The sequence below is a fragment of the Pelobates fuscus genome, chromosome 3 (assembly GCF_036172605.1).
Source record: "Pelobates fuscus isolate aPelFus1 chromosome 3, aPelFus1.pri, whole genome shotgun sequence".
Classification (NCBI taxonomy): Eukaryota; Metazoa; Chordata; class Amphibia; order Anura; family Pelobatidae; genus Pelobates; species Pelobates fuscus.
Genome location: NC_086319.1, coordinates 282,278,197 through 282,302,836, shown reverse-complemented (window position 1 = coordinate 282,302,836; position 24,640 = coordinate 282,278,197). Strand labels below are relative to the sequence as shown.

Genomic DNA, 24,640 nt, shown 5'->3' with positions numbered 1-24,640 from the left:
GTTACAGCGTTCTCCCATTGGAAAGCGAAAATACATTGGCTTTCTGCGGCAATTCGGAGGCAAAAGAAGGCATCTTTGAGATCTAAGACTGTGAAGTAAGTAGCCCCGCCCGGAATTAAAGCAAGCAGGTTATATGGATTGGGTACAACTGGATGTATGCTAACAACCGCATCATTGACTGCTCTTAAGTCCTGTACAGGTCGATACTCATCTGTACCGGGCTTTTGAACAGGCAGCAATGGGGTGTTCCAGGGGGAAGTACAGAATTTTAGGATACCATACCGTATGAACTTATCCAGATAGGATTGGATGTTCTTCTTAGCCTTCTGCGGAATGTGATATTGTCTTAGGCTCACTGGATAAACCCCATGTTTCAGTTCAATTTTTATTGGTGGAATATTGCGGGCCAGTCCTGGTGGGTTGTTCTCTGCCCAAACTCCTGGTATGTTAAACAATGTCTCATCACTCCTAGGGTTTTGGCTAGTCAACACTGTATAAAGTCGCCACTCTTCTTCCTTTGGTACGGATAAAGTCATAATACCTGAAGGTCCATTAAACTTTAAGGATGTTGTTCCATTTGGTAGGAACGTAATCTGCGCTTGTAATTTGGATAGCATATCACGTCCCAGCAATTGGACTGGACATTCAGGCATATAAAGGAATTGGTGTTTTACTACGTGGCCTCCCAATGTACAGAGTCGACTTTTAAGAACCGGTCTTTCAGCACTTCTTCCAGTTGCTCCTATCACAGTAATAGTCCTTCCAGATGGAGGAGCAACTAGATTAGTCACCACTGAATGTTCAGCACCAGTGTCGATCATGAACGCACTCCTTTTCCCCCCTATTGATACATCGACCATAGGCTCCGCTCGACCAAGGGGGATGGAGCCCGGTCGGTATCAATAGTCCTCCATGACCGTGTCAGCCAATCCTACGAAGTCCCTACCTTCTCTATCGCGGGACCTTTGCGCTGCTGGAATATACCTGTCTTCCCTAACACTTCCTCTGTTCCCATTACTCCCTCTATAACCATTACTCCCTCTATAACCATTACTCCCTCCGGGGCCTCCTCTACCTCTCGCTCTACCTCTAAAGTTTCCGTAGCCTGCCCTGGGTTGGTCTCTCTCGTACTGCTCTCTTTGCGGACATTCGTTCCTCCAATGCCCTTCTTCCTTGCAATACGCACACTGATCCCTACTCAAAGGCTCCCTACTCCATCTATTATTGCCTCTATCTGGGCCCCGTTTATCTACGCCTGCGATCGCTACCGCTAGCATATCAGCCTTTTTACGCATCTTGCGCTCTTCCTCTTTCTTGCTTTCTGTTTCCCTATTCATATACACCTTATTAGCTACCTCCATTAGTTGGGTGATTGACATACCTGCAAACCCTTCTAGCTTTTGTAGCTTGCGCTTAATATCTCCGTAAGCTTGGCTGACAAAGGCGGAGTTCACCATTCGGGAATTGTCTGCGTCTTCCGGATTAAAGGGGGTGTACAAGCGGTACGCCTCCAATAATCGGTCATAAAAGACACTGGGCGCTTCATCGCTTTTCTGAATCACCTCAACTGTCTTTGACATATTAATAGCCTTCTTTCCTCCGGCTTTCATGCCAGCAATTATAGCGTCTCTATAGGCTCTGAGTTGAACCATATCAGCACCATTTACGTTCCAATCGGGATCGGTGTTGGGATAGTGTGTCGCGGCCCATGCTGCTGGATTGGCTTGGTTCAAAGCACGGGCTCTATCCTCTAATGCTTTAATGGCTGCTTGATTTATTCTTGTCCTTTCCTCATTGTTAAATAAAGTCATTAGTAACTGCTGGCAATCAGCCCATGTCGGATTATGCGTCTGTACTATTGAGGTGAACAGATCAGTCATGGCTTGTGGTTTCTCAGTATACGAGGAATTATGGGTCTTCCAGTTTAAAAGGTCGGTAGTGGTGAAAGGGACATATACGAAGACAGGGTCAGCGTGTGCCATTTGACCTGCGGCATCGATATAAGCTGACCCGGGATTTAAGCGAAGAGGCATCTGATAGTGCTTTAATTGTTGGGCACCAGTCAACTGTCGGGTTTGGATGGGGCTACGTAGGGAAGCGTCAGTCATGGGTTCCGGTCGGGGAGAGATAGGGTATGGGGATGTGGGAGGTTGGTTTTGGGAAAAGGTCGTAAATAAAACACTTCGAGCCGAGCTAGATGAAGCTTGACCGGAAGTCTGAAGTGGCGCCAAATCAGGATATTCGTTTCTAATGGGGGTGGATTCTGGTTCCGGAAGGGGAGATTTAGTACGAGGGGGGGTGGATCCTGCACTGGAGGAGGAAGCGGAAGTGGATGGGGGTAGTGAGGGAAGGGTTACAGGACTTCCTGCGTTTGCGTCACTTCTTCTTAACGGAAAGTAAGGGGGCGGCAAAGGGATCTCGGACTCAGGGGGCGTGTCCAAAATGGGCCTAACACCAGTCCTAGTGGACGAGCAAGTCCTAGCTACCATGAGGCGACACTGCTCCTCGTGGCATGTCTGGAGCCATTTTGGCGAGTCATTTACGGCCTGTCTCCAACAATCAATATAAGGAAACTGGCCGTAAAGTTCAGGCCTACCTGATACAGCCACGTGTAAGCGCTGTACCAGAGTTGGATCCAAACTGCCACGTGGCGGCCATGCCGCAACCAAAGTAGGCCACTCCCTAGTGCACAAAGTGACCAAACGTACAGGGGACATCTTAACCCCAAAATCACAAACTTTGAATCCCTTTTTAAAATTCTTAACCATACATCCTAAGGGATCCGGAATCGTTGACTGCGACGCACCCATATTTAACAGTGGAACGTTGTCGACAACGATTACTATACACGCGTACTATTCAACAGTCACACCCGTTTCCTCTGGCAACAGCACCACGTGGTACGGTTATCAAGTGAAACGTACACAATAACAATAAACACTCAGGGAATTCCCGTACACACACAGCTGTTACACCAGTCACTATATAATCAATATTATGCCCTTTGGCGTAACTATACAGTCACCCATGCTATAATTCTCTATATACGAATTACCCGTCTATAACACACCCCAGTAACATCGTCTTTTACAAATAGCGGTTACAGTACGGTTAGCATAGGTCAAAGCACAAGTTAAGGTCACAATACAATTATTAGTGGTTATGGTGTTAAACATGCAATGGACGACAATGATTAGTACTTATTATATAATGTCAGTAAATATACAGGGTTATGGTACCGTGCACTATAATACAGCAACACACTATTAACACTCTCGCTAGACGGCTGAGCTCGCGCTATCTAACAAGATATACACTTTACTAAACAATCGTTAACACATTTACAATTCCCAACTAAACTATTGGCCAGTACCTTGAATGGACTACCTAAAACTATATACACCCGTTTTGGTTAGCCACACTGCCCAATCACCACATATATAGCGAGCTAGAGAACCGAATTTACACAGGCGCCTCTTAGTCGCACTATCAAAAGTCTAGTGGGTTCCAAATTTACACGCCTTCCCACTTAGCCCAGATAGGATGAGAACTAGCGAACCGAATTTACACAGGCGCCGCTTAGTCTCCCGGTCCCTCCGACCTAGCGAACGTAATATACACCCTAGAACGCTAGTCTAGACAAGACACCGGTGTCCGGCTAGGGCTATCTTACACCAGGACCCCGCCTGACTAACCAAATCAAACGGTCTGACTAAAGAGCGTTCGATCGAGCGGTGCGCCTTCGCTCCTTCCCTCCGACAGAGGGGGCAGATACAGATTCAAAAACCCCTTTGGGCCTACCGCACAATCGGTATACCCCTAGCGGGTCCTGCCGTCTAAAACAGCAGTTGTCTTACCTCCTCGTTCCTGAACCTGAGTTCACACTCATCGACGGGGACACCCCAGCACTTCTCACGTAGAGGCCGATGATCTCCTGGACAACAGACCAGTGGCGCCGAGACGAAGGGAGGTCCACGCAGAAGTTCAGGGGTGCAGCCGTAGAGAACGTGGGCAAAGATAGACCGTCTCACGCCTCTGCCTCTCAGCTACCGTTGAACGATGAGCTTCCCGGCCAATGCACCAAATGATACCGGAGAAACTGACGGAAGCCAAGCACAGAGAGATGGACACAGGTTTCTTCAGGAAGGAAGAGATTCTTTATTGGATCACCGATCGGGACTCAGAGGGACTAGCGTCACCAAAATACAGCAAAGTCTGAGTACTGAATACATAGAGTACATTCCTTATATAGCACTGTAGCTCCTCCCACAATTAACTACACCCACACATACCCTTAACCTATTTAATGAATAGAGTCTAAACTCATCCATCCGGTCTAACCACGTGGCTCATCTGATACAAAGGAGAGGGACGCGTAATTCCAGTTCTTACATTCCTGCACCTGGTCAGTACAGTGATAACAGTATCTTAGCTACGTGTTATTAACTAACTGATACTACAAACACATATACATACATATGCCTTGTGGCAATCTTAGCCTGCTAAACTTGTATTTTACTGGAATTACATCACACTGGGACTTGGTTGAAGTAGTAACGTTTAGCTTTTATTTATTCCATATAAAATATCAACGTTTCAGCTCCAACATGGAGCTTTCATCAGGACTCCGCGATCACATGGCCCTGGAGGGCCGGATCGTGAAGAAGGGGGCTGCCTGAGCTCCCAGACAGCCCCCCGGATCACGACCTCCGGCGTGGGATCAGCGGGGACCCTGTAAGTCCCCTGGACGGCGGGGACATTCTATGCCGCCTGCCGGCTAATAGGACTGCTCAAAAAAGGACGCCATAGAACGCCCGCCGTCCTTAAGGGGTAGAGAGCTTTTTCTGGAAAGCACGCACCTTACCTGAGTAGAATGCTCTTCCCAGCTGTTCCCACCTCCTATAACCTCCGATCCAGTACTAGCATGATATTTAGCATACCGCAATACAAAAATAAAGCGACTAGATTCTGATTTTCATACAGAGCAGCGCAATTGTGGAATAACCTCACGGACACAGTCTAATCTTAATTCAATCTAAAATCTTTTAAGAGATCGCTGTCAACATACTTCAATACAGAATGCACCTGTAATCATGGTTGAATATATATATATATATATATATATATATATATTATATATATTATTTTTTTGTTATGCGTGCATTATACATCACATTGGTATAGATAACAGTGCTTAATAAGAGGGAAATTGACCAACATGTCTGCTTTAACATTACGAGTAATCTGCACAATTTTTTAAGAAAATATCAGGCTAGTAACATGAAAACTAACACGATGCATTTACCAGGAGGCCCCTAGCAGGATGCATAGTAAGAAGAATTAGCATGAGAGAAGAAATGTTAGGACAGGATGCTTATAAAACACAGTGCTTCTTCCACAGAAACCAGAGGGTTCCTCCATATTATCAAGGGAGAGAGAGCATAATGATTGGCCCAGAACTCTTCCCCATACAGTCAGAGTGGTCAAACTGTCCTATGCCGACCAAGGGCATAGCAGAGTCCTATGATCTAGGGTAAGAGGGCAGGCCCCTGTTCCCCAGAGGGAGCTAGCAAACTAAGCCAGGTAAGATAAGAGGGGGTTCCGCCAGTCTGAGGGAGAGTCCCCTTGGCAGGTCGCAGCGGTGCCTTCTTGCTTGTCGCTATATGTGTGTGTTTCCCGATCCACTGCCTTGTAGCAGCCCAAAGCGCCGCTGATGCTGTGAGTTTCTGCTTTAGGTTAGGTGTTGGCTTCAGAGGTGGGTGGACACATGGTTGGCTTAGGGCAGGTTGGTGTATCTTCTGCTCTAGTTTGAGCAAAAATTTTTGGAAGATGCTGTCCAGCCTGAAGAAGATGTCTAGATTCCCCCCTCTGGTGCCGGGAGCCCATGTGTCTTCCGCCATTTTAGTTGTGAGACCAGAGTTTACAGCATCAGTCTCTCCGTGCTTTTGACAGGTCAGGTTAGCCTCCTAGGAGTGGACTGGAAGAGTGGCAGATCCGCTCTGTTGATTGTAGAGTGGGGAGAGCGGCTGCATCTCCCCAGCTCCCGTGCCCATAGGCCATACTGATGTTGCCGGCTTCCGGTAGCCGAGTAAGTTGGGTAAAATATCTCCCGAGTCGTCAGGACACTCCCAGTGCGATGGGTTCACAGTGGAGTGGTTTCAAGCTTGGAGACTGGGGTCATCTCTGCATTTGTAGCAGAAAATGCAGGAGCCTGCACAGTATGCCTCAGTATGGCTTGGTGGCCAAGCCCCGCCCCATGGTTGACTATATATATATATATATATATATATATATATATATATATAGAGAGAGAGAGAGAGAGAGAGAGAGAGAGAGAGAGAGAGAGAGAGAGAGAGAGAGAGAGAGAGAGAGAGAGAGAGAGAGAGAGAGAGAGAGAGAGAGAGAGAGAGAGAGAGAGAGAGAGAGAGAGAGAGAGAGAGAGAGAGAGAGATCTATATAGATATAGATATAGATATCTATATAGAGATAGATATATATATCTATATAGAGATAGATATATATATCTATATAGATATATATTATTTTACCTGTTCTGTGTTCCATTTATGTGTGTGTGTGTATAATATATATGTATATTGTATTTTTTTTATATCTACTGTAACTATGCAGTGTTTTGTGGGCCCAGGGCATACATGAACACAAGAGAAATCTCAATGTAGCCTTCCTGGTAAAATATTTTCTAAGTAAATGTTCATACTGCTGCTGTGTCTATTTGGTCTACTGTATGTACGTGCACAACTAAAATAAAGATTTATAAAATACATTATAGTTATTTAAAATTCTAAATATGAGTGTAGACCACTTTTCCCCTCATAGTTTCATAAGCTCCACCTAGAGAAGAATTTGTGAAATAGGCAAGAGTAGCAGAGGGCGTGTTTGGATTTTAGTTTATTTTAATAAAATTTATCATGTTTGCAGTTTGGTTGAGTACTATGCACTACTTGAATTAAAGAGTTAACCAGCTTAACCTTTTTTGCAATTACATTGAAAACATAGCTGTATCATAAATGTAAGCGTATAACAATGGTTTGTCTTGCAGAGGTACAAACACTAAATTCCCATATTTAATACCTGGCTTAAATATTTGCTGAACGATCTGTTCTTTCTCACCGAGGATAGGCAGGATTATTTTCTTAATTTGGGGTGTGCCTCTCGTTCTCTTTTTTATTTTTTTATTTTTTTTATTCGCAAGCTTAATTCTGTTTTGGTGCATAGACCATTGGCCAATTCTCTGCCATTTAGGTGTTATTTTTACAGCACAATGGTGTTTTTATGTATGCATTTATTTATTATTTCCTGCTCTGTTAATTGAACTTTAAACACATGCAGGAGGCTGTTATAGGCTCTACAAAGTATATAATTTTGCAAAGTCATTCCACTATAACATGAAGGATCAAGCAGTCAGTTAACAGAGCAAGAGATATTGTATTCTAAATGAACAATCTGTGCAATAATTTTTAAAGAAAAAAAAAAAAAAAGTTTTATTATATATATATATATATATATATATATATATATATATATATATATATATATATATATATATATAAAATAGATACATGATATGCCACGTGTAAAGTCTGCACAGTTTTCTTCTTTAGACTTGCCCGATGCTTAAGAGACACAGCAACCACGTAATTTGTGACTCATCATTTTAGTTTTGTGTGATTTTTTTTAATTTTTATTATCATTTATTATATTGTGTTTCCTAATCAAATTGGAAGTAGTTTACTTTGAAGAACTGTGACATACCACGCCGATACATTCAAATATTATACAGTTTGTCTTTACATGGACTGTGTCATCCACAAAACATGTGTGTAACAAAGTTTTCTTCAGTTCAAGAAAGTTGAACTTTGCAATGTGATGAATCACAAGATGGTGTGCAAATTAAAGGTTCAACTTTTTGGAAGATCAGTTGAAAATTTAGCGGCCATATATGTAGTTTGGCTTTCAACACAGACACTGAAGACAGGATATCCTGAAGCAAAATGTCATACATTTGTTAGTGGCCTCACTAGCTTTTTGTATAAATGGAGTTCGTTAAATGAATACTCTACGTACCATACATTCTGCAGTGTGCCAATGAATAATGTACTTGGTTTGTATGCTAGCAGGATATATCACTGCAGACTAGAAGCACTGCTGGTGCCTGACAGAGCAAGTAAATAGTTTAATAGTTTAGCAGGAGATGGTGCCGGGGCTCCTGGTACTGTAACAACTACAGTGAGCTGTCATGGTTTATAGTGCTTAATATATGTGTTTAATGCCTTTTTCCTGTCCTTTACGTTCCGCAATCACAAAAAGCATTTTCAGAAACCAATGATAGAACACAATTGGCATTCAGTGCTGTATTATTATTAGCTTCCTGGTGTTTTTAGCTATTCTACTATGAGAATTTAATCCACGATCATTAACCACTTATAGCAACATCTTGCATGTTAGAAAATGTAGGATTCTGGTGAAAGTTAGATTTTTCACATGCTGGTTATTTACCTTTTTCTATGAATAAACCTATATTCTCTTGTTCTGCATTTTCAGGTTACCCTTATTCCAGGCAAGCGCATTTGCTTTCTTAGCGCCAGCTCGTGCTATCCTATCCCTTGAGAAGTGGAAATGTAATGCTACAGGTAAATATCCCTCTATTTTCTGCCCACTGAAGTTTCAGTCGTTTGAAGGATCCTAATGCCGTTCACGTGAGTCCCTCCTATCTTTTGTTTTCTCGGGCGTGTTTCTCGCTGGGAAAGCATAAGTTTGGAAAGTAAGAGGCGTGAGACTGAGTCGGGATTATTTTTCTTGTTGGCAGGCTGCTAATCCCTTCTGCCTCGGGGTGGAGGCACTTTTTTTTATAAAGAATGTACATAATCTCCAACACTCCACACGCTTTAACCCTCTATATGTAATTCCCAACAAGCATTAACCTGTTGAGTTTAAGTGGTGCAGGGTAATTTTCCACTGGTATTTTTGGAGTTAAATCTGCAATTTTATAGTGATACATAGATTGACAGTAGATATTTGCCCATTTAGTCTTACCATTATTACATTTATGACTGGTTTTGCATTAGGAAATTCATTTTGTGTGATAGCCATTATTAGTTCTTCCCACGAAGGACTGTTCCAGGTATCTACTACTAGTTTTTTGTAAAGTATTTCTTTCACATTAGCCATCCTGAAATTATTATGTTCTCATATCTCTTGCAGGTATAAGTGCTAGGATAACCAAGGGTCAACTCCTGGGGAAAAAAGTGTAGGAACTCACCCAAGATCCAAACCACAACCCCCTCCCCCCCCAAAGAAAATTCTATTACTTGTATGCATATATAAACCGGCGCGCACACATACTCACAGATGCACTCCATCAGGTGCCCCCCCATGACAGGGAGAACACAGGGGCATTTGAGGGATGGCATTTTTTGCCGTCCCCTGGTTAGTGCCTGCAGGAGCAACGGGAACAGCGTTCCTGCTGTGAAAAAAGTGCTCTAGCCCTGAGGATACCAGGTTTTATTTTGAATGTGTGATCAGGCAATATACATGAAGGAGGGCAGACTGTAAGCTGTGACACCTCTTGTGATAACGAACTACAACTCCCATCATGCTTACTGGATGATTTAAATTATACACAAGAACAAAAGCCAGTCTTTGTGGAGAGACCTGCAGTCTTGCAAGGTCTAAAGTATTAATACAGCAGGTAAAAGCTTGAATGAGAAGAAAACTTTACTTTGTTTCTAAGATAAATTATCTAAACACTAAAATCTTTCATGCCGGTTATCAGGAACTCTGGGGCTCCGATTTAACTTTTCTAAGAGATAGTAATTGTAAACTTGGTAAATCCAGTAATTATCCCATTTTCCCTGTAACCACTTGATTAAAACAGATTGGAGGAGTTTAGTTTAATTGCCTTTGTTTTTATGGGGAAACACTGCCTGTTAAAAGCGAAAGGCAGGGGAGGAGAAGTTCTTGGGGTGAAATATTTTTGCAACCCACAAGTTACATATTAAGCGGTATACAGATCGCAGAATAAAACCTGACAATGTGGTGCAGCATTATCTTGTTGGAAATGGAGTAAGTGTTATTATTTCTCTGATTTAGAACAGCCAAAGCATAATAAAAATGTAGGCACTACACGCACAAAAGAAAATTCATTCTTTGCGGTTTCAGGAAATATTTTTTTCTATATCTCATGCCAATAGGTCATTTTAGCGAGGCTGCCTTGTGTGCTTAACAATTGGATGAAAAGGCCGTTTCACAAAAAAACAGGATGTTTACTGAATTCACATGCCTTGTTTATATGATGATTAACCCACCACGTGCTTTCCAGTCAAGCGATTAATGTAAAAGTTAAACCAACTTTTTCTTTCCAAAATACTAGCTGTAATCACATTAAAATTATTTCATATGTAGTGCAAAATCTCCCCACTCCCAGACATTTTTTGAGTATGTATGTGTAGGAATAATTATAATCCAAGGTTTAGTAATATTTGCAGTATCCAAAAATCTGCTTACAAAACAGTGCTTGGGTATTTTCCGCTTTCCTCTTATTTAACATCTATCATGCTTTCTTTAGTGAAGAATTTTGTAAGAGGTTATTTGCTCCTTTGCCCCTCTTTATCTCTGTTCTTTTCTCTATCTCAGGGGTTTATGTGGCCCATGGCCACCTATGCGAGAGTAGGGAGGTCTGCATTGCTTTGGCATATCAGGGCTGTTACTGCATGCTAATTTGCTATAGAGCTTGGCTGGCTGGGGAACAATGTTTGCCGTTCAGTGTGCCCCTATTAGCTTAGTAAAGTCCTACCGTTTTGCAGTCTCATACCATAACTTCAGTGATGAGTCTGGCTGGTGCACACAGATCAGGGAAGCAAACTCCACCAAGGGCTCAGCCATGTAACAGGTGCTGAGTGGGAATACATATTATGCTTGTGTGTGTATGTGTATGTAATTTTATAGCTCTGTGTGTATGGAAGTAATGATTTGTGTACAGATCTCTTCATTCATAGAAGGTAACTTGGCCTGTGGTCCGAAAATAAATTATCTTTAATGCTTGTGCTCTTCCTACTAAAGCTGAGAATTGTAATTTGCTACGATTAGTTTACCTTGCCTTGTTTTTTTTATAGATTTATCCATCACCAACGGAACTGAGCTGTTAAACACAGAAGACATATGGTATCCAAGGATACGAGAGGTATGTTGCTCATTAATAGGTCAACACTTTCCCCATCTGGCATCAGCTCCCAAAACTGATTTGTGAAGATTCTATGTAGTGTCAAAATACTGGAAAAGAAAAGAAGTAAAGCTGTTAGTCATTTATCTTTGATGGGTCACTATAGTCACAGAACAGCTTATTAAATTGGTTCTGGTGGGTATAATCATTCCCTTCTGGCTTTTTCAGAGAAAAAGCAGTGTTTACATTACAGCCGAGGGATACATCCACTGGCCACTCCTCAGATTGCTACTAGAGGTGCTTACTGGGGCAGTGCTGCACATTGTGCATGGAGACACTGAACTTTCCTCAGAGAGAGTCATTGGTTCAATGCATTTTTATGAGATGATACTGACCGACCAAGGCTCTCTTTTGCTTGTGCTGGCTTTGCCAATCCAATGCTTTCCTGTGAAAGCATTGTGATTGACTGAGAGAATCACTTTTGATAATGTCAGCTAAGCAGGCAGATCAGGGATAGAGCCAGCAGCAGCAGACTGCAATAAAGGTAAGATTTAGCTATATTTAGGGGGGCCCGATGGTGGTTTTAACGCTATAGGGTCAGGAATACATGTTTGTGTTCCTTTAAGTGATGTGAGGAAACTGTAAGCTGTTGAAGTACCATAACAACTTTACATAATTGCAACTGTTATGGTCCAGGGCGTATCCAGCTCCTGTCCTTTCTTCTTGGAGTGTTATCTGCTGAAAAGTTTATTGGGAATTAATGCCACCAGGGAGACAAAGGCATTATTTGATAATCATTGTTGCAGGAATCTACCGCCCACCTAGCTCCCCTGTGCATACTCTTTCTGACATAGCCCATCTCCTTAGTGAAACCATTGCTCAAAACCCTAAAAGTGAACTGTTGGTCTTTGGAGATTTTAATATTGATTGGCTGAATCCTAAAAATAATAGTTCTTGCACGCTTTTTAAGACTTTGCAGCTAACGCAATTAATCTCCTCCCCAACTCGCATAAACATTAAAAGCCTTAACCATACCCTGCTAGATTGGATTCTCTCCACTTCTCCTGATAGAATCCAGGAGACCGGTGTTCTCCCAAACACTTTCAGTGATCACTGTTTAGTGTACTGTGTGCGCAAAATAAAGGCTATTAAATCCTCTCCCAAGGTTAAAATAACTAGGTCCTTCAAAAAATGTAATATTGAATCCTTTCTAAAGGACATCAAGAACCTCCCATGGCACAGATTAAACATTATCCCGGATCTAGACTGTGCTGTTGAATTCTTTCAGTCTGAACTCCTACAAATTTGGAATCTGCATGCCCCGCTGCGTAAGGTGAGGGTAAAAGGAGCACATATGAACTGGATCACAGCTGACCTCATCCAAATGTACCAGTTTCGGGATTCTTTGTGGTCAAAGTTTAAGCGTACTGGCTCTATGAATGATCACTGTGCATATAGACAATGGCGAAATATATGCACAAAACAAACAAAATTGGCCAAGGCCCAATATTTCTATGACAATCTGAACAATAACATCTCAAACCCTAGAAACTTTTGGAAAGTCATAAATAAACTACAAACTCCCCCAATCCACTCCCAACCCTCCACTGTCAAAGTGGATAACCAAACCCTGCAACTTCCCTTAGATGTAGCAAATGCCTTTAACAATTATTTTGTCGGATGCTCTACTGCCCTGATTGCCAAGCTAATAAATGGCACACATCCTGAAACTACAAATGTGGATCAGGTCTCACTAAATTTGCAAACTCCCAATATAGACAAGTTCACTTTTAGACCTGTACCTGTTAGTGTCATTGAAAACATCTTAATAATCTAAAAATGAAAAACCAGTCCGGATCTGACCAAATCCCAGCAATGCTGTTGAAGCTCAGTGCGCCGGCAATTGCTAAACCCGTCGCAACTCTAATTAATGAATCCTTGGTGTCTGGATACTTACCCAAACTTTGGAAGACTGCAAGAGTAGTGCCTATCCATAAAAGTGGTGACACTACCTTGGTTTCTAACTATCGCCCTATATCATTGCTCCCAGTATTGTCAAAAATCTTAGAAAAATGTGTCCATACGCAACTATGTGAGTATTACCAACAATCAAACTATCTGACCCCTGATCAATCAGGCTTTCGCCAGAATCACTTCACTACAACTGCCCTCTTAAAAGTTTGCAATGACATCCAAACTGGCATGGAACAAGGAGACCTAACTGGAGCTATTTTCCTTGATTTTGCTAAGGCCTTTGACACAGTAGACCACGACATTCTACTGCACAAACTCAAAAACTCAGGTATTGGTGATCATTCGCTAAACTGGTTTCGATCGTATGTATCGGAACGCTCACAATATGTGTCCATTTCTGACAGCGACTCCCTCCCTCTCCCAGTCACGTGTGGTGTTCCCCAAGGTTCCATTCTCGGCCCCCTACTATTTTCATTATTTATAAATGATCTGCCTAATGTCTGCAAATCCTCAAATGTACACATGTACGCAGATGACACATTAATCTATGCAAGCAGTTCCGATCTGCAGCAGCTTGAGGCTGTGCTCCAAGACCAGTTTACAGAGGTAGAAAAGTGGATCGCAAAAAACAAACTGTTCCTGAACACTGACAAAACTGTCACAATGATCTTTTGGGACAGTACCTAAATTACACAAATTACACAATTCTCACCTATCCATCAAAACAATTTCAAATGGCACACTGGCCGCAGTCCACTCTTTCAAATACTTGGGTATGATGTTAGACCCCAATCTATCTTTTGGCCTGCACATAGAAAACCTTGCATCTAAACTTTATCCAAAACTACAGAAACAAATCCTGCCTAAGCCCTTCAGTAAAGGAAAAGATTGTACAGCAAATGCTGATGCCAATCATTGATTATGGGGATGTAGTATATGCATCTGCATCGCAATCCCACATTAATAAACTCAACACATTGTATAACTCGTTCTGCCGATTTGTGCTACAATGTAATTACAGGACCCACCATTGTGACATGCTAAAAGAACTAAACTGGCTGTCGCTGGAATCCAGACGCACCCTTCATCTTTCCAGCCTTGTGTTTAAGAGCTTTTCTGGAAAACTCCCACCCTACCTGAACGCAATGCTTTCCCCGGCTGTTCCCACTTCCTACAACCTCCGATCCAGTACCAACACTTTACTTAGTCTACCTCAATATAAAAAGAAAGCAGCCCGATCCTCCTTCTCCTACAGAGCACCGCATTTGTGGAACGACCTCCCGCACAAATTAAAATCTTCCCTAAGCTTAAAGTCCTTTAAGAGATCCTTCTCTACATACCTCAAAACAGAATGTACCTGTCATGGTTGATTATATATTTCCTACCTGTTCTATGTTAAATGTTGTATATATTGTATATTTTGTATTTTATTGTACACTAACTGTAACAATGCAATGATTTGTGGACCCAGGACATACTTGAAAACGAGAGAAATCTCAATGTATCTTTCCTGGTAAAATATTTTATAAATAAATAAATAAATATGACTACTGAACCTGTGGTTTAAGAGCAGAGACGGGCTGGGGTTTAAATGTATAATATAAATAAGAAATTAAATCTAAAAAGACAATATAAATGTTTTGTTGTGGTTATTCCCAGTCTACTGCTTGACTCATATTATTGAAAAAAGCATGCTGCGTTTGTTTTTTCTGGCCTGGCAAGAATTTGTTTTCTCATATATTTTAATATTGCAGTGATTTATAAAAATCACTACAGCTATGAGAGTTCCTTCTAAATCGGTAGCATCCAAGTAAGAATTTATGTTTCTTCCTCTCTGGTAATTTCTACAGTCCGTTCACAAAACTGTAAACCAGGAAGAATAGGCAGGAAGTTACTGCTGCTATCCACTTATTGAGCAGTTGTATACATTACATTCTCTTCGTATTTCTCTTTATGTATTTCTATGCTTTTCACAGCATACAATTGGCGGTACAAACATTGAGTTGTGTACCTTTTAAAAATGTCATTGGCATGCTTGGCGTTATAGAATGCCTTGGACTGTATTCTGGTGACTTCATCGTGAGCTGCTCTAACTTAACATTGGTGGTGGTCATTTTGAAGAAGACAGAAGTAGTGTTCAGATAAAAATATCTTTTTAGATAAAACGAACATATCCTCGGATTTTGAACAGTTCCTGTGTAAGTCAGGGAACAACGCAGTACGAAATTATCCCCCCTCCCCTCTACTACTTAGAACCTTCTGATGGGCGTATCACTAAATACTACGGATACCTCAATTATGGTCGGAAAAGGGGACGCTGAAAAATCAATATTAGAAAATCTAGCTGAACCTGATTCGCAGGCTATAACTATGGAATCCTTAAAAAAATATTTAGAACAGCAATTCAAAAAGACATGAAAGACATGGAGAGGAACACTAAAAAGAATAAAATAAAAATTCACCTGATGCAATTCCACATTAAGCTGAATACAGCAGAGAAAACTATTGACTCTGAATTCAAAACTCAAATTGTTAGAAACAAATCTGGAAGACAGGCAAAGAAGGATAAATGTGTGGATAAGAGGCATTACTGAAGATATACCCCAGCAAGATCTGGAAGTTTGCATTACTGAACTTTGTGTCGCTCTTAAAATTGGAGGTCAAAATCAAGATATTCTTTTTAACATATACACTGAATCCAGACACAAAATGGTATTTCTGACAGCATTCCCAGAGATACAATCAGGGCCGCCACCAGATATTTTGGGGCCCCTGACAAAGCACAAGGTCTGGGCCCCCCCGCCCCATCCCCCCAGGCCCACCCACGAGTCCGCCCACAGGACTCTTACCTAGTCCGCAGACAATGATGCAGGACTGAATGTGGTGTGTATAGTGGAAGTGAATTAGAATGTGTGTAATGGATGTAGTGTTTGTGTGTATTAGATACTGTTTGTGCAGTGAATGCAGAGCGTGTGTTTGTGTAGTGGATGCAGTGTGTGTAGTGGATGTAGTGTGTTTGTGTAGTGGATGTAGTTTTTGTGTGTACTAGATGCAATGTGTTTAGTGAATGTAGTGTGTGTTTTAGACACAGTGTCTCTGTATAGTGAATGCAGAATGTTTAAATGTGTGGTGGATGTAGTGTGTGTACTGTGAATACAGGATGTTTGTGTAGTGGATGCTGTGTGTATAGTGAATGCAGAGTGTGTGTCAGTGTAGTGAATGCAGAGTGTGTGTCAGTGTAGTGAATGCAGAGTGTGTGTCAGTGTAGTGAATGCAGAGTGTGTGTCAGTGTAGTGAATGCAGAGTGTGTGTCAGTGTAGTGAATGCAGAGTGTGTGTCAGTGTAGTGAATGCAGAGTGTGTGTCAGTGTAGTGAATGCAGAGTGTGTGTCAGTGTAGTGAATGCAGAGTGTGTGTCAGTGTAGTGAATGCAGAGTGTGTGTCAGTGTAGTGAATGCAGAGTGTGTGTCAGTGTAGTGAATGCAGAGTGTGTGTCAGTGTAGTGAATGCAGAGTGTGTGTCAGTGTAGTGAATGCAGAGTGTGTGTCAGTGTAGTGAATGCAGAGTGTGTGTCAGTGTAGTGAATGCAGAGTGTGTGTCAGTGTAGTGAATGCAGAGTGTGTGTCAGTGTAGTGAATGCAGAGTGTGTGTCAGTGTAGTGAATGCAGAGTGTGTGTCAGTGTAGTGAATGCAGAGTGTGTGTCAGTGTAGTGAATGCAGAGTGTGTGTCAGTGTAGTGAATGCAGAGTGTGTGTCAGTGTAGTGAATGCAGAGTGTGTGTCAGTGTAGTGAATGCAGAGTGTGTGTCAGTGTAGTGGATGCAGAGTGTGTGTCAGTGTAGTGGATGCAGAGTGTGTGTCAGTGTAGTGGATGCAGAGTGTGTGTCAGTGTAGTGGATGCAGAGTGTGTGTGTCAGTGTAGTGGATGCAGAGTGTGTGTGTCAGTGTAGTGGATGCAGAGTGTGTGTGTCAGTGTAGTGGATGCAGAGTGTGTGTGTCAGTGTAGTGGATGCAGAGTGTGTGTGTCAGTGTAGTGGATGCAGAGTGTGTGTGTCAGTGTAGTGGATGCAGAGTGTGTGTGTCAGTGTAGTGGATGCAGAGTGTGTGTGTCAGTGTAGTGGATGCAGAGTGTGTGTGTCAGTGTAGTGGATGCAGAGTGTGTGTGTCAGTGTAGTGGATGCAGAGTGTGTGTGTCAGTGTAGTGGATGCAGAGTGTGTGTGTCAGTGTAGTGGATGCAGAGTGTGTGTGTCAGTGTAGTGGATGCAGAGTGTGTGTGTCAGTGTAGTGGATGCAGAGTGTGTGTGTCAGTGTAGTGGATGCAGAGTGTGTGTGTCAGTGTAGTGGATGCAGAGTGTGTGTGTCAGTGTAGTGGATGCAGAGTGTGTGTGTCAGTGTAGTGGATGCAGAGTGTGTATGTCAGTGTAGTGGATGCAGAGTGTGTATGTCAGTGTAGTGGATGCAGAGTGTGTATGTCAGTGTAGTGGATGCAGAGTGTGTATGTCAGTGTAGTGGATGCAGAGTGTGTATGTCAGTGTAGTGGATGCAGAGTGTGTATGTCAGTGTAGTGGATGCAGAGTGTGTATGTCAGTGTAGTGGATGCAGAGTGTGTATGTCAGTGTAGTGGATGCAGAGTGTGTATGTCAGTGTAGTGGATGCAGAGTGTGTATGTCAGTGTAGTGGATGCAGAGTGTGTATGTCAGTGTAGTGGATGCAGAGTGTGTATGTCAGTGTAGTGGATGCAGAGTGTGTATGTCAGTGTAGTGGATGCAGAGTGTGTATGTCAGTGTAGTGGATGCAGAGTGTGTATTTCAGTGTAGTGGATGCAGTGTGTGTGTCAGTGTTGTGGATGCAGTGTGTGTGTGTTAGTGTTGTGGATGCAGTGTGTGTGTGTTAGTGTAGTGGATGCAGTGTGTTAGTGTAGTGGATGCAGTGTGTGTGTTAGTGTAGTGGATGCAGTGTGTGTGTTAGTGTAGTGGATGCAGTGTGTGTGTTAGTGTAGTGAATGCAGTGTGTGTGTTAGTGTAGTGGATGCAGTGTGTGTGTTAGTGTTGTGGATGCAGTGTGTATGTTAGTGTTGTGGATGCAGTGTGTGTGTGTGTTAGTGTAGTGGATGCAGAGTGTGTGTGTGTTAGTGTAGTGGATGCAGAGTGTGTGTTAGTGTAGTGGATGCAGTGTGTGTGTTAGTGTAGTGGATGCAGAGTGTGTGTTAGTGTAGTGGATGCAGTGTGTGTGTTAGTGTAGTGGATGCAGTGTGTGTGTGTTAGTGTAGTGGATGCAGTGTGTGTGTGTTAGTGTTGTGGATGCAGTGTGTGTGTGTTAGTGTTGTGGATGCAGTGTGTGTGTGTTAGTGTTGTGGATGCAGTGTGTGTGTGTTAGTGTAGTGGATGCAGTGTGTGTGTGTTAGTGTAGTGGATGCAGTGTGTGTGTTAGTGTGTTTACTAGTGTATGTATGTAATGTAATGAAAGTTATTCCCCCCTCCCTGTTTCTTACCTGGTTCAGGGAGTGAGGAAGATTCTTTGATCCCTGGTGGTACGATGGCATTCTGGGGCCCCCCGGCTCCCTGTATTTGCAGAGGGGGCCCAGCGGACTGCAGGAGCACTTTCCAGCATTTCCCTGTCTCTAACTCCCGCGAGACGTGGTTTGCGCGTCGCGCGGAGCGTTGCCATGGTAACCCATGGCAACGCTCTACCGACCGCACATCTCGCGGGAGTTAGAGACAGGCAAATGCTGGAAAGTGCTCCTGCAGTCCGCTGGGCCCCCTCTGCAAATACAGGGAGCCGGGGGGCCCGCGGCTGCACATATATATATAGCGATCATCGCTATATATAAGTGCAGAGTGTAATTGTGGGGCCCTGGACTGCCAAAGCAGTCCGGGCCCCCCAGGACCGCCGGGCCCGTGACAACCGTCACGGTTGTCACCCCCTGATGGCGGCCCTGGATACAATCCTCAAACTTCATTCATATAAATTTAAAGAAACATTCCTGCTTGCTTTTAGAGATCTGACAGCTGCCCCAGAAAAAATTCGGACACCTTAAATGGTTTCCAGATCTATCTAGAACTACAAGAGAATTCAGAAGATCTTTCCATGAAGTCACCACGTCTGAGATCCAAAAATATAAAATATCGATGGGGTTTCCCAGCCCAACTGATTGTCTTTTAATTCTTCTATGGTTTCCGATTCTGTACAAAAAGCATCACTTTGGCTAAGCAGGAACTAAACCAGTTCAAGGTTTTAGACCGGATTGAGTTTCCAGGACGGGAGGGAGGGAACCTGCTTAAGGAAAAACAGAACTAAGATCCTCCTACAATATGTTTTGTATTTTCTTACTGTTTATTCCAGTCCTTTTTCCACTCCAGTTATAATCTGTTTAAGGCTTTGTATCTAGTTAATCAGCCGATTATGCTCTAGAATTTATGTTCTAAGGATCTATACCTGTTATATAGAAAGGAAAGCAGGTTTACAGTAGGATACTTGATGCCCTGTGAGGTAATTATCACTTTAATATCATCACCCATAGGTATAAACTGAACTAATTAAAGTAATGTTTGGTTATGATACAGCACAGAGGTTGGAAGGGTGATAACGAATTTAAGAATAAATGTCCTTAAAGGCATAAAAACTTGTAGTTAAAAGAGAGGACGAGAGAGGGAAATGGAGAGGGGGAGGGAATGCAGGGGAAGGTGAATGGGAGGAGTGTAAGAGTTAAAATAACTTTTTAAGCCAATTGCTGATGATATTGGAAGCATAATGTGTAGATTAACTTTTATACCTTTGTGAATCCACATATGTTGTGTTCTGTCTTGTCCTGTCGTGGCACTAATTTCCCCTCATATTTCCTGTTTAGATACAAGGTGCCATTATTATGTCCTCTTTGATTGAAGTGGTCATTGGCTTCCTTGGGCTCCCTGGAGCCTTGCTTAGGTATATTGGACCCCTGACCATTACTCCCACTGTTTCGCTCATTGGCCTCTCTGGGTTCCAGGCTGCTGGGGAGAGAGCAGGCAAGCACTGGGGCATCGCTATGCTGTAAGTATCAATATTTATATCTGCTCTCTATGCTCTCAGTTCTTATAGCTGTAAGTTTGAAAACCTGACTACAACTCTCCTAAAGCAGATTGTCCCTAAAAATGCCTACTTTAAATGTTTGTTTAATTTATTTAAATGCTAGAAACACATTTTGATTTTACATTTTCTTCCTTTTGTTCTTTTAACTTTTTCCTAGCATGCCGCTGGGTGGCTACTCATATCGATTTAATTTCTAGAGTTATTCAGTGCAGGGTACTGCAACGGCAAAAGTCATTGGAGCTGTAAGCCCATTCTGTGCTTATTGTCAAGTGATATGCTTATGCAAATGTGCTTATATTGCATAGGATCTTCTATATTTCTGACACCCGTCTGTGACCTTGTAGAGCAGGGGCAGGCAACCTTCATCATTGCAGATGTTGTGGGCTATATTTTGCGTAATGTTCTCACAGCCACAATGCTGGCAAAGCATCAAGGGAGACGTAATCCACAACATCTGGAATGCAGAAGATTGCATACCCCTGTTGTGGAGCCTCATTCACGAATAACCTGAATAAAGATGTTTGTCAAGCTTGTCGAAACTCCAACACAACTTAGCTACTTCAATGCTACCCGAAGCACCACATTTATTTATTAATTTGTATTTTTGTCAAATGTAGTAAAGTATTTTTATGATTATGTTTATTTTAGCAAACTGCTCCCGTTTGGAAACTCCCCTCCCCTGCTGTCCACCAGAAGGTGGAGTACAAGTGTAAAAATACATTCTAGCCATATGTGCCCCTCCAGTCTTCTGCTGCGCTGTACACAGGTGCTTGTGTGGTTTGCTTCCTGTCCAGCGGTGTGTTGGTTCACTGCAAACACTCAGCACACTGGCATGCCTTCTCTAAGAGTCAGCAGAAAATGTGCTTTGTTACTAAAATGTTCCCTTTTAACTCTACTTAGTAGATGACACTTTTAGATCTTTGCTGCTATTTCTTGCACTGTGGAGAACTGGAAGATGTGTTTTTCCTCTTTGATCATAATAGAGAAAGCAATAAATTAACCTGTCAGTTACAAAAGAATGTAACTTAAATTTTTGCTGCCAGTCAATTAAATCAAGCACAGTAACTCGTTTTGTAAATCCCCAGCACCCTAGGAATGCAGGAATTAGAAACCTAGAACAGATTGTATGTGCCAAGTTACAGCAAGTAGTAAAAAAAAAAAATTACCCTTTTCCTCCTTTAAGGAAATGATGAGCTCAAATATTTATGACAAATTTGACTAAGAACACAAAGCTGTTCTGTAAACACCTATGGTGACATGAACTTAGCAACACAATTCACACAAGCGGGACAGAGTCCTGCTAATGGTTATTCAATGTCATGTTATCCTGCTGCTGTGATTATTTGGGGCTTTAATAGTTCTTCAGGTTCATGATGTGGATTAATTAGGGTATTTCAATGCTGATCTTTTCCTAATCTTGTGTTGCCCTCACTGTCGAGTTCTTTTTATATTCCCCAGCCGCTCCCAAGTTCTGTTCCAACTGTGCTTGCTCCTTGCATGATTAAGTTATTGGCTTCTGTGCATTTTTGTCTTAATCTAACAGGATATCTGGCCTCCAAAAGAGGGTGAGAGGTTTATTACTTCCAGGTGTAAATGAGGATATTCATATATTGTAGCTTATTGTTCACGCCATACCACTTTAGCACCAGCTGTTTCTTGTGTTTTTTTTTTTATTTTATTTTTTTTTTTATGTATTTCTTTTTATTTTGCCATTATTCATGAAGGTACATGCTCTTCCTGTGACGTTAAATACTGTAATAAATTAATACGTTTGTCTTTGCCGTGAACTCTCTGCCTCCTCCGGTATCCTCCCTGTCATTTTATGTTTCTAGCTAATCACCATAAATAATTGTCTCTCCAGTTTGCTTTGTTGGCAAATGTAAGTTCATTAAATCCACCATATAATACCACAAAGTATCACTGATATTGCATTCATCAGTCTAGTGCAATGACATTCATATGCAGTAAACGGGTCAAATCCTAAAGCCTAGATAAATATAGGGGAAAATGTCAAGAAGCAGCAAGTCTAATTAAAAGCTTTAGATGTGGGAGCATGCCAGCAACCCAGACTGGTGGTAGTGGCCAAAAGTAAAATAGTGACTGTAGCCTTTATGTGGCTGTTTAGTCTGTCTGTGGGTCAGAAAATGATTTGGGAACCCCTAGTGCATTGAACATGTAATGTGGCTAAAATGTGTACAGTACTAAAACAAGCATTGGTTTGTTTTTTTGGATGGGTGGGGTGTTCATGTATTGTGCTCTCTGCCAATGAGCTCGATCCTGTATCACCCGTGCTCTATTCTATAAAGACATCTGGCTTCTCCTGCAGGAAAAAAAATAAGATGTGCCATGGGCACCCAGGTACATTGTTTTTAAACCACACTAAACTGGTTCGACTACTTTTCATAAGACAGTGGCAATGCACTCCTTGCAAGAAAGCCCCAAAGCAAGTCTAATTTCCACATTCAGAAAAAAAGAAAGTGGAAAGAGAAGATCCCCTAGCATATAGCTAGTGGGAACTCAATTCCACTGGGCAAATACCTCCTAGGTACAATGTCACATAAACTCGGGTAGATAAACCTTTATTAGAAATAATAGAAAATAACACCAGAATATTGTGTAAAGCAGGTGAAAACTAGCACCTAGCGCTCCCTTATTGGCTCCATTTACTAATTGCAAGGGAAATAGTTTCCTTATTACTTTCAATTCCATATTGGAGTCAGTGTTACACTATAGGTTAGCCTCTATGCTGTCTGTTTAGGTTTACCAGGACCTAGCCCTGTGATTCACTGCCTTATTCACCTTTGGTACCATCACCACTGCCATTTATATATATTTTTTCCTTTGTGTTCTATTTTTGAGACCTTAATTTTGGTCACCTATGTATGTATTTATATTATACTCTTTAAGGGATGCCATCTAGTGACTACTTCTAACTGTATTCTATACTCCACTATTTTACGTGCTCCCACTGTATATAGTGTATTTAAGGTGACCTCTAGGCTCTGCCCAAGCTTTTTATTAGGTGCTAGTTTTCACCTGCTTTACACAATATTCTGGTGTTATTTTCTATTATTTCTAATAAAGGTTTATCTACCCGAGTTTATGTGACATTGTACCTAGGAGGTATTTGCCCAGTGGAATTGAGTTCCCACTAGCTATATGCTAGGGGATCTTCTCTTTCCACTTTTTTTTTCTGATTATTGTATTTGGGGTTAGGCCCCTTAATACCTCCTGTAACCCCTCTTGGTTATTGGTGGTGGACTTTTTCCATCTCCTATTTCCTTTCTCTTTTTCTAATTTCCACATTGTCAATGCAACTGGTTTGTGCTGCAGAGAGTCCTTTTTTCATTGAAATTACTTCTAAACATATTGACATAAAGTTGGGGGATGATGCCCACATACTAGTGACAAAATAGCCACTACTCTTAACCAAAGCCATTATGTTGCTTATAGTGTCCCTTTAAGTAAGTGTTTTATCAACCATTGCTAGCCTTCAATATAAACTATTTGAAGTATGAATGTGAAAGAAAATATCCTAAACACTGATTATTGTGGGATTGATATGCAGGTTTTATAATATTGCATTATACTTACTGGTTTATTCACTAAACCGAATATTGTGGAGAACTGCCATGGCAATTGCAAATTTTAGGCCAAAAAAAGACAACAGAAAATATATAAAATATAGCTAATCTTGAGACTTTTTTTTTCTAGTTTGGCTAATTTGGCCTATAGCTGTGTTTGCACAAGTTAAACTCTGCGTTTACAGAATATTTGCTCTGCTGACCGCTCTATTTAAGACTTTAATCCCTCCTTGATATAGGAGTTATATTTTCTGTTTGCTGAATTTGTGTTTTCTCCCCACTGAGCTTTCTGTGACTTTGCCGCTACAGGTCAGATCTCTTAAACTGCATTTTATTTCTTCAACAGAACCATTTTCCTGGTCCTTCTTTTCTCTCAATATGCTAGAAACGTCAAGCTTCCTCTTCCGATCTATAAATCCAAAAAAGGATGGACAGCATACAAGTTCCAGCTTTTTAAAATGTTCCCGGTGAGTTACACTTTAGGGGCAGATATTTGAAGACCGTTGTCCATTTAAGTACAAACTATTTTGTTATAAATGTTGCCACTCTTGCCATCCCAAAGTGGACTGTTAAAGGACCACTCTAGGCACCCAGACCACTTCAGCTTAATGAAGTGGTCTGGGTGCCAGGTCCTTCTAGGGTTAACCCATTTTTTCATAAACATAGCAGTTTCAGAGAAACTGCTATGTTTGTGAATGGGTTAAGCCTTCCCCTATTTCCTCTAGTGGCTGTCTCACTGACAGCCGCTAGAGGCGCTTGCGTGATTCTCACTGTGAAAATCACAGTGAGCGCACGCAAGCGTCCATAGGAAAGCATTATGAATGCTTTCCTATGTG

General features: G+C 41.9%; 1 protein-coding gene across 2 annotated transcripts in view; it reads left to right on the top strand.

Moving 5' to 3' along the window:
* SLC23A2 (solute carrier family 23 member 2) overlaps nucleotides 1-24,640 on the top strand; it is a 156,992-nt gene that overhangs the window by 109,217 nt on the left and 23,135 nt on the right. For both annotated transcript variants that reach the window (XM_063448633.1, XM_063448634.1), the window contains 4 exons: nucleotides 8,563-8,651; nucleotides 11,133-11,200; nucleotides 20,000-20,181; nucleotides 24,151-24,271. In XM_063448633.1, coding sequence (XP_063304703.1) covers nucleotides 8,563-8,651; nucleotides 11,133-11,200; nucleotides 20,000-20,181; nucleotides 24,151-24,271 — 460 coding nt within the window. The remainder of the gene's footprint in view (nucleotides 1-8,562; nucleotides 8,652-11,132; nucleotides 11,201-19,999; nucleotides 20,182-24,150; nucleotides 24,272-24,640) is intronic.